A 10,072-nucleotide genomic window follows, 5' to 3' on the forward strand; every position below is an offset into this window, starting at 1 on the left:
CCCAAAAAAAATTTAAGTTTGTTTTTAAAAAAAAAATTCAATTTCAAAAATTGTTTTCTACTCTAGTAAAAATAAAAGATATTTCTCAAAAATATTTTTTCATTCATAAATCAAACACTAAATTTTTTTTTCGGAAAATATTTTCTGCTCGCCAACCAAACATGAGAAAATAAATCAAAAATCAACTTGTTTTCCAGGAAAACATTTTATAGGAAAACATTTTCCTTCATACCAAACACACCCATAGTCTTCGTCCCTTTGTAATTCGTTTAATACATTTGTTCTTCAAATAAAACAAAAGAGAAGTATCAAAAACACCCTTAAACTTGACGCAAATTATTAGTTTCATTCCCGAACTATTGACAACCTTAAAAACACCCCCTTTACTTGACTAATTGAAGCTAAATACATCCCTGATCTTGCAACATTAGTGAAATACACCCCTAAATTCTCATCAAGTTTAGGGGTGTTTTCAACACTTCTCTCCATTTTTATTAAGAACTCCATGCTCATACAAGGGTTTGAGACCACTTGCTATGTCATGTTGCATATCGAGTGTGTATCATGGGTATATCTAAGTTTAGTTAGTCAAGTAGAGGGATGTTTTTAAGGCTGTCAATAGTTCGAGGATGAAACTAATAATTTGGGTCAAGTTTAGAAATGTTTTTGATACTTCTCTGGTAAAAGAAACATACATTTGGACCCTCAACTAACAAAAGCAAATCAAGTCATCATCTCAAGCATAGAAATGAAAAAGATAAGTTTTGGACTTACACTTGATAAAGTTTGAGTTGGATAAATTGAGTACTAATCTTAGTGACAAATTAGGCAAAGATCAAAATAGTGCCCAATTACACAGGCTTGTGATTTTGCCTCCATCAAGATTCAAGCCAAACAAATATAAAACTACTAATTTTCACAAATGAACCAGGACACTCATACCAACTGTAATATCAATGACACCCGTTGCCCACCTACGGTAAAGCAAAACAATAGATGCTAATTCTTCCCAACTGCAAAGACGACAATGTAAGCAGAAATAAGGAGACCACCTATTATCTCGATGGCAATGGGAAGTTCTACCGCTCTATGCTCTACCTTGTCATCTAAGCTGGTTAGGAGTGACTCACCCAATGCCATGTCCAGTGCTTGTTCTTTCAAGAGAATCATCCCCACATCCCTAATTCAGGATGATCTGTCTGTATGCACAATGACCATCTCCGCCTAACCAATCACAAGGTCAACGTCAAGGACTTTGTGCTCCTCACCTATCACTTTTTCCCATTCATAGAAAATATTATGCTAATTTATGTTAGCTTGAGGAACCAAAATCTTGCATTTTGTTTAATTGAAGATGAAATGCAATCAATCGGACAGCACATCGGCCATTGATTTCCCCATAAAGTTAAGAAATCAAATGATTTACCACTGATTAGATCATTGCTATAGGACTTCAGCAGTAAACAATTTCACAGGATGATCTTTACGGTAATAACTTATCAGGCAACTTGAATTGGTTGCGGTGATAGAGTTTTTGCAGGAACCTTTCCATCTCATTGCATTTCCAATTCTACAAACATCTTCTCACAGACAGATATGGTTCTATCCCTTTTACGAACTTTGGCCAACATAACCCCTTTTGCATAGCATTGATAATTGAGAACAATTAATGGAATTCATCTATCTAGGTAGTTTGAGCCGAAATAGTATCTTGTTCCTAATCCACTGAGAATTTAATAAGTCTTGAGGAATTTATCCTATCCAGTATGATGATGAATACAATGTTCTAACTTCATGATGTTGTAACCTCATCTGGAAACCAACCATATTGACTGCACCCATACTTCAGACAGATCGACTCAAAGTGCTCAATCTTCGAATGCCCAATCCCCCATCTGTAATCAGAGTCATGATCATCTTCATTCAACCAGGTGATACCCTGATCTCCATCCATTCCATCACATATGAAATTCCTCATTAATTTCTTTAAGTTTTTACGGATTGAGGAGGGAATTGGAAACATGGAAGTAAAGTATATGGAATAGATGCGAAGTGTTCCCTTAATTAGAGTGATCCATCCTTTTTGTTTTGATAGGTACTGTCCCCTTTTCCTTTGTCAATTTGGTGTAGTTTCGTTGTCTTGAAGTATGGTTTCAATGTTTCCTCTTGAAATGTGTCTAACTCAAAAGGATAAAACATGGGAAAATAGTGATAAAAATTGGTGGTTGAAAGTTTACAACAAGACTTCCTTTTGCTCTCCCGTTAGAAGGTTGTGTACTCGCCGGATATCCACTTTTAGAATTTTAGCCTTAAAGTAGATCAAAAGGTTATCTTTAACTGGTCTTTATAAAGTCCCTATTCAGCAAATTAATGGAAGTGTATTTATATTTACGTAAAAGTAAAACAAGATATGCAAGTTGAAACAGATACTCCCTCCAGTCCATATTATTTAGTGCTTTTACCTTTTCATTTTGGTCTAAAATAAGTTTTTTTTTAACTTAATCAAGAAGGTAATAATTTTATTCTTCAAAGGCATTTGATCACATTGGAGTATGTTAATTCTGACAGATGTTTCATTGAGAATAATGGTTTGTTGCTTCGATAAGTAACTGTAATTATTTATCATACACCTTAAATATTTATTCTCTTTGTACTTATCAACTGAGAAAGATGTTAATCTGTTAGATTCTTTTTTCTTTGTTTTTGTATGGTCTAACTGTATTGGATATGCATTGACATGAGTATTAAGCAGGTCTCTTGAAATATGTCACAGGCTTCATCAATTCGGGATTCACAGGAGAGGAATACAAGATTGGAAAATATGTGCTGGAGGATTTGGAATTTGACTCGCAAGAAGAAACAGGTTCTTGTGGATATTATATCCCTGGCTTGTACTTAGGGTTGATGTGTTTTTTTTTTATTTCAAAAAGTTTGATTTCATTTGTTCGTTTTAATAGTTATTTGACTTCACATAAATGCATCACCTTTCAATGAGTTTATAACTGAAAGTCAATGATGGTTATTCTCTTAGTTGCGCGTACTCTTCACTTTTGATGCCGCACCCATCTCAGATTCTTCAAAAGTACACTACTTTTGGCGAATCCGACACACACTCGTTGGCATTTTTGAAGAGTCCGAGCAACATAGGTTATTCTCACGTTAATGTAAAAGTGATTTTGTGTAATGTTTATTGGGGACTTCACCGATTCTATTTTGTACAGCACTCTACCACATTTTACTATATTTAAAACTTCACCTGTAATCTTTATGATGAATATGAAACTTTCTATTAAAGCCATAGCAATACCATTAATATTAATCATGCCAATTGTATGACATCTTTATTCCGTCTGTGTATGAAGTTCATTCAAGTTCAATTCAGAAGGAAAAAATAGTAACCTGTTTTTGTCCAATGGCTTCCCTCCATAAAGAGTTACGAATTCGTACATTCATAATCTTAAGTCACTAAAAGGCGCCCAGCTGCTATGACAGTTTCCAAATTTCGGATTACACTGGATGGTGATAGCCCTCAGTTGCTGCCACTTGCTCTAGTTATTCTCAATGTCCTTGGTTACTGAGACATGCTAAGTCTAACATTGTTAATTGCTTCAATCATAAAGTAATGTGTGCCCTTGCTATGATACTTTCAGCTTGAAGGGGAAGAAGCTCAGCGTGTGGCGAAAAGGCATCGTGAGCGTGAAAGGGCACGGAGAGAAACAACTGTTGACATGTCAGACTTATCAGATGGAGAAAAGATAGACATTGTTGGTGACCTCTCAACTCATGGTGATAGTGTCCGAGGAAGAATGTCCAGGGTCAGCTCTGTGGATGCGATGGCAAATTGGGCTAATCAATACATGGAAAAGAAACTTTACATTGTGTTAATCAGGCACTGTTCTTCTCAGTTCCTGAGATCTTGTGTTTAAATATATTTCATACTTAATACATATATCAGTCTGTCTAACAGAAACCTTGCTTGCAGTCTTCATGGCTTGATAAGGGGAGAAAACATGGAGCTTGGTCGGGATTCTGACACTGGTGGCCAAGTATGTTTTCTTTGTATAACACTTCGTGGGCACAGTTACTCATACACACATTACATTAATCCGCTATCTGTCCGAATTCTTTGATGCTCTGTGTCTGTTGTGTTTGTGTTTCTTGTGGTCGGTTTGAATCTTTCTTTCAACACAGGTCAAGTATGTTGTGGAATTAGCCAGAGCTTTAGGCATGATGCCTGGAGTTTATCGTGTTGATCTGTTGACAAGACAAGTGTCAGCACCTGATGTAGATTGGACCTATGGTGAACCAACAGAAATGATAAACCTAACAGACTCTTTAGATGCCATGCCTGAAGTAGGGGAAAGTGGTGGTGCCTACATCATCCGCATACCATTTGGTCCAAAAGATAAATATATCCCGAAAGAGTTACTTTGGCCTCATATTCCTGAATTTGTTGATGGTGCCCTTAGTCACATCGTCCAGATGTCGAAGGTTCTAGGAGAGCAAACTGGTAGTGGGCAGCCACTCTGGCCTGTTGCTATCCATGGACACTATGCAGATGCCGGTGAATCTGCTGCTCTTCTGTCAGGGGCTTTAAATGTACCGATGGTTTTGACTGGCCATTCACTTGGACGAGACAAGCTGGAACAACTACTAAAGCAAGGACGACAACCAAAAGAGGAGATAAATGCAACTTACAAAATAATGCGGCGCATAGAGGCTGAAGAGTTATCTCTTGATGTATCTGAGATGATAATTACTAGTACACGGCAGGAGATAGAAGAACAATGGAATCTCTATGATGGATTTGATCCAAAGTTAGAACGCAAACTCAGGGCAAGAACGAAACGCACTGTGAGTTGCTACGGCAGATTTATGCCTCGCGCAATGGTGAGACACTTAAATCTTTTTATTTAGACTAGTTCTGTATTCACTGTGTTAGGAATATCCTCTCTTTCTTTTCGTATACTCTTTGCTGAGGACTTCTTGAATTTGTTGTTCTTGCATCATCCTTGCATCTTTTTCTTGTTCTTTTCTTTCCCTCTTCGTGTGTATATATTATACTAACTTTGTTATTTTACTTTGGCAGGTGATTCCTCCAGGAATGGAATTTCATCATATTATTCCACTCGAAGGTGACATGGATGGAGAAGTCGAAGGAAATGAACATAATGTTGGGAGTGCAGATCCACCCATTTGGTTGGAGGTTTCAATCATTATCTTCCTTGAATCCTTCATCTCCTAAATTGAAGATTTATGTGGCTCTTGTTTCTTTTTTGCTTCAACCATCTTGTTTAAAATTGTGCAGATTTGATGTTGGTTCTAACTCAAAACTATAATTCTTTGACAGATCATGCGCTTCTTTACCAATCCACACAAGCCTATGATACTTGCTCTTGCAAGGCCTGACCCAAAGAAAAACTTAATCACATTAGTCAAGGCATTTGGAGAGTGCCGACAATTGAGAGAGCTCGCAAACCTTGTAAATTTACAAATTCACCCTCCACTCATCAATATTCAGCCTATTATGCAGTTAATTGTTCTCTTTCTAATGTTCTTCTATTGTGTTTCATTGCAGACATTAGTGATGGGAAATCGTGATGTAATTGATGAAATGTCCAGTACAAACTCATCTGTCCTTGTTTCAATAATTAAACTGATTGACAAGTATGATTTATATGGTCAAGTTGCGTATCCTAAGCATCACAAGCAATCTGATGTTCCTGAGATATATCGTCTGGCTGCAAAGTCAAAGGTAGAGCAGCAAATAACATAAATATCTGTGACATTTCCTGGTGTGAACTGTTTGTGTAGCTTGTTCCCACATAATCTCTTTTGCCTACAGAACCTCCATTCTCTTATTTCTGATTGTACAGTGATTACCCCGAGTAACTGCCAGATTGAAGACACATGAATCACTTAATTGTTAATTCTTAATATAGACCACTCATTTATAGGGAATCGCGTGATGATACAACATATCCATGGTTAGTGTTAAACCTTTATCATGATCCAAAGATTACAGAATAAAAGAAACATAATATTCCTGCATTTTCCTTATCCTAGTATTTAGATGGAAGTTTTGGATTGTGGAACAGAAGGGAAAGTAGTTGCGGTAGTTGGAAGCGTCTGCTGCCTCAGTATTCATGAGGGATTGTGTTAAGACTTCTGCTTCAATTCCAGTGACCTGAGAATTGATTTTGAAACCTGTCTAATTCATGATAGACTGTAATTCTTAAGGTTACTATTATACTATGCGCTACGCATAGAAAACAGACACAAAATGAATAATGACAGAGTGAAAGGTGACAGACTGTGAAAGCCTTTCAATTTCATATCGACAGCAATGTTTTTTCACTTAGTTATAGCAGCTGAAAAGGCCAAAAAGAGCGTTGACATCTCGTAATTAAGCATCTCATCTCTTTGTTAAATTCACTTGTAAATATCACAATTTTGCAGGGGGTTTTCATCAATCCAGCTTTCATTGAACCATTTGGACTCACTCTGATTGAGGTGCTTTTCTGATTTCCTCTTTTCGTAATTTCAGATTTACAATATGTATGCCAAGTCCATTTGCAAACTGATGTCTCCTATTCAAACAGGCAGCAGCTCATGCTCTTCCCATGGTTGCCACAAAAAATGGTGGTCCAGTTGACATTAACCGGGTTTGTCCTCTGATGGAGCCTACTTAATTGTTTCAAGGGTTTTTTTTTTGTCCTCTGGATTTAAATATAGACATGTCATGTTAGTTTTCGAGGACTTACCATTTACTTTGTTTCAGGTGCTTGACAATGGTTTGCTAGTTGACCCCCATGATCAACATTCTGTTGCTGATGCACTTTTGAAGCTAGTAGCTGATAAGCAGCTTTGGGCAAGATGTAGGGACAGCGGATTGCGAAATATACACCTCTTCTCTTGGCCAGAGCACTGCAAGACGTATTTATCGCGAGTGATGTCTTGCAAACAAAGGCAGCCAAAATGGAAACGAAATGAGGATGAATGCTCCGATTCAGAACCAGATTCACCTGAAGATTCCTTGAGAGATATTAAAGATCTGTCTTTAAGCTTGAAACTCTCATTGGACGGGGATAAAAATGAAAAGAGTGGTACTTCAGTGACTGCCCTAGATTTTGTGGAAAATGCCACAAAAAAGAAGAGTCAATTGGATAATATGGTCTCAACACTTCCAGTAAGTAAGTCCATGGAGAAAGCAGAGCAAAGTAAGTTTCAACTGTCAAGGAGAAGAAAGCTAATTGTAATTGCGGCGGATTGTGATACCCCAGCTGGTTTAGCTGATGTTACCAAAACAATTATTGAGACTGTCAAGAAGGCATCATCCATTGGTTTTATCTTGTCAACAGCCTTGACCATTAGTGAGGTGCAGTCATTTTTGGAGTTATCCAAGCTTAAACCACACGACTTTGATGCTTATATCTGCAATAGTGGTGGGGAAGTTTATTATCCATGTTTAAATTCTGAGGAGAAATGTTCAGGGCCTTCTTTTACTGTGGATTCAGATTATCAAACTCACATTGATTATCGTTGGGGTGGAGAAGACCTAAGGAAAACTATAATTCGTTGGGCAGATTCTCTAAATGACAAAGTTAAAAACAAAGCTGAGATAGCTATAAAGGAGATTGATTCAGCATCTGCACACTGCTTTTCTTTCAGAATAAATGATCAATCATTAGTAAGTTGACCTCCTCCATAAAAGCATCTCAGTGTGACTCATTTAAGTAATCTAATGCTCTGAGATCTATCTCTTTTGTCTAGGTTCCTCCTGTGAAGGAAGTTAGGAGATTACTGAGAATTCAGGCGTTAAGATGCCATGCAATATATTGCCAAAGCGGTAGCAGGTTGAATGTCATCCCTGTTCTTGCTTCAAGATCACAAGCACTCAGGTCATTTCCTGCCTCTTTTCTTTCTAACAAATTAAAATTTTCACATTCCTTGCATCAAATTGTCAACCCAAGTCTTAATTATGACTATAAGGTTAGTTTAGGTAGGCAATATTTTTCTAAGGATATTGACTCTGCTACCACCTTTTTCCTTTTTTTTGTTAACTAAAGAAATGACTTCTTTTTTCTTTACATACAAGGGGAACAGCAACCAGTTCCAACTGTATTTTAGGTGGAAATACATGGTTAAAAAGTTCTACCATTTTTGATGAATCATATGCTTCTTTTTTCATGCTGTCATCAACTTTCATTCATTTGCAAATTTGTCCTCCCTTGTTTCTTTTAAGGGTCATTTGGTAGAGTGTATTAGTAAAAATAATGCATGTGATTAACTATGTGTATTAGTAATATCTTATTTGGTAAAAAATTTCAATATATGCATGTGTGTTGAGGTGTGTGTTACTAATACATGGAAATCCATGGTATTAGGGCTTTTAATGTATGTATTAGCAAGATTAAAGAGACAATAGCCGTTGGCATTTGTAAAATCTATATTAATCATTAGACCTTATGTTCAGGTACATGTTCATTCGATGGGGCATAAACTTGTCAAATCTTGTGGTTTTTGCCGGAGAAAGTGGAGACACGGATTATGAATTATTGGTTGGAGGAGTACATAAAACTGTGGTGTTAAATGGAGTTTGCAGTGATGCTTCTAAAGTTCATTCAAACAGGAACTACCCTCTTGAGCATGTTTTGCCAGCCATGAATTCTAACATTGTTGAATGTGGAAGTTGCAGCAAGGAAGATATTAGTGTAGCGCTAAATAATCTTGGTTTTTCTAAGGAGTAGATGGCTATGTCTATTCAAATGTCTTGGTTGCTATGTGTGGTGGTGGAGCCAGGATTTCCGTTGAGGTGGTTCAAAAAAAAAAAATGCTAAATAGAGCTGACAAATAAGTTGTACCAGATTTCAAACTAAAACATTGAGAAATGTTGCTAGCCAGATTCAAATCTGTGTGCCTACTAGTTTCTGAACCCCACAGCCGCTGAACCAAGCCCCTTACTTGTGTTGAGTGGGTTCAATATTAAATATATAGACATAAATTACAGATTTGATCCTATATACATTGTGTAATTTTTCGATCATGAACTCCATGTAGATCCGCCCCTGGCTGTGCGATGTCAGTAGTCTCTTCAAGTTTTCTTATTTTTTTGTTTTGTTATACAGAATGAAATGAGCTCACAATCTGTTTGAATGAAGATAACAGAAAGGTATGATGTTATTAGCAACCAAAGAAAAAGGATTTGGTATGTAGAAAATTCTGAACTTTAGGGGTTGGATTTGATTCCTAGAAGAAATTGTGCTAGTACATATATCTAAGTTTTTTCATCATTTTTGGAGGAGAAATTATGCTTTCTGATTGGAGCCTCTAAAGGGTACTGGGAGGTAAACCACGAGTCATTAATCTTTAAACGGAAAGTTCCAAATTTACACTTGATATTGTTCAAATAACTCACGTTTATCCTTCATTTGCTTTTGATATAAATAATACCCTCTCTGTCTGTTTTGGACCATAAATGTTTCTAAACTAAAAATATATCCACGCGAGTCATTTAGATCACTGACATGGCAAAGAAAAGACTAAAATTGCCCTTGAATTACTGAAGATAGTCAATTTTACCCTCCATTTGTTTTTGGTATCAAAAATACCTTTGTTGTCTTATTTTTGGTGGATCTAATGGAAGCATTTTCTTTTATTGGATTTAATGGAATTATTTTCTTTTAATGTCAATGCTAGAATCTTTGTTAAAAGTTATAGCATAAACTATTTCTTCGAGTTCAAATGAGTTTAACTGTTGAGAAAACAAATAATCATATCATATCATATATTATTTTAAGTGGAAAGCTCCAAAGTAAAAAAGTTAAATTACCATTTTACCTTTATGCTAAATCCAAATGTTATAAAAATATTAAATTAATTAAACAGTAAATAGTAGAATTTCTATAATATTTTTAGTTGGTATACATGTGAGAAATTAAATAGAAAAAAATTAAAAATTAAAAAAAATTATCCCTTTAAATAGATACATGTATGTGTTTCATCTTCCATATTAATTTATGTTTTTAATTAATATTTGTCTTTAATTTGTTGTAATACTTGATCTTTCAAC

At 36.0% G+C, this 10,072-nt stretch overlaps 1 protein-coding gene across 1 annotated transcript in view; it reads left to right on the top strand.

The window, feature by feature from the left end:
- LOC102604041 (probable sucrose-phosphate synthase 1) overlaps nucleotides 1-9,072 on the top strand; it is a 14,718-nt gene extending 5,646 nt beyond the window's left edge. The window contains exons 2-13 of the mRNA XM_006345569.2: nucleotides 2,774-2,863; nucleotides 3,651-3,889; nucleotides 3,983-4,046; nucleotides 4,192-4,890; nucleotides 5,090-5,206; nucleotides 5,351-5,482; nucleotides 5,579-5,755; nucleotides 6,460-6,513; nucleotides 6,603-6,665; nucleotides 6,782-7,690; nucleotides 7,774-7,901; nucleotides 8,477-9,072. Coding sequence (XP_006345631.1) covers nucleotides 2,774-2,863; nucleotides 3,651-3,889; nucleotides 3,983-4,046; nucleotides 4,192-4,890; nucleotides 5,090-5,206; nucleotides 5,351-5,482; nucleotides 5,579-5,755; nucleotides 6,460-6,513; nucleotides 6,603-6,665; nucleotides 6,782-7,690; nucleotides 7,774-7,901; nucleotides 8,477-8,750 — 2,946 coding nt within the window. The 3' untranslated portion in view covers nucleotides 8,751-9,072. The remainder of the gene's footprint in view (nucleotides 1-2,773; nucleotides 2,864-3,650; nucleotides 3,890-3,982; nucleotides 4,047-4,191; nucleotides 4,891-5,089; nucleotides 5,207-5,350; nucleotides 5,483-5,578; nucleotides 5,756-6,459; nucleotides 6,514-6,602; nucleotides 6,666-6,781; nucleotides 7,691-7,773; nucleotides 7,902-8,476) is intronic.
- The last annotated feature ends 1,000 nt before the right edge of the window (nucleotides 9,073-10,072 follow it).

The sequence above is a fragment of the Solanum tuberosum genome, unplaced genomic scaffold, assembly GCF_000226075.1.
Source record: "Solanum tuberosum cultivar DM 1-3 516 R44 unplaced genomic scaffold, SolTub_3.0 scf00070, whole genome shotgun sequence".
NCBI classification, from domain to species: Eukaryota; Viridiplantae; Streptophyta; class Magnoliopsida; order Solanales; family Solanaceae; genus Solanum; species Solanum tuberosum.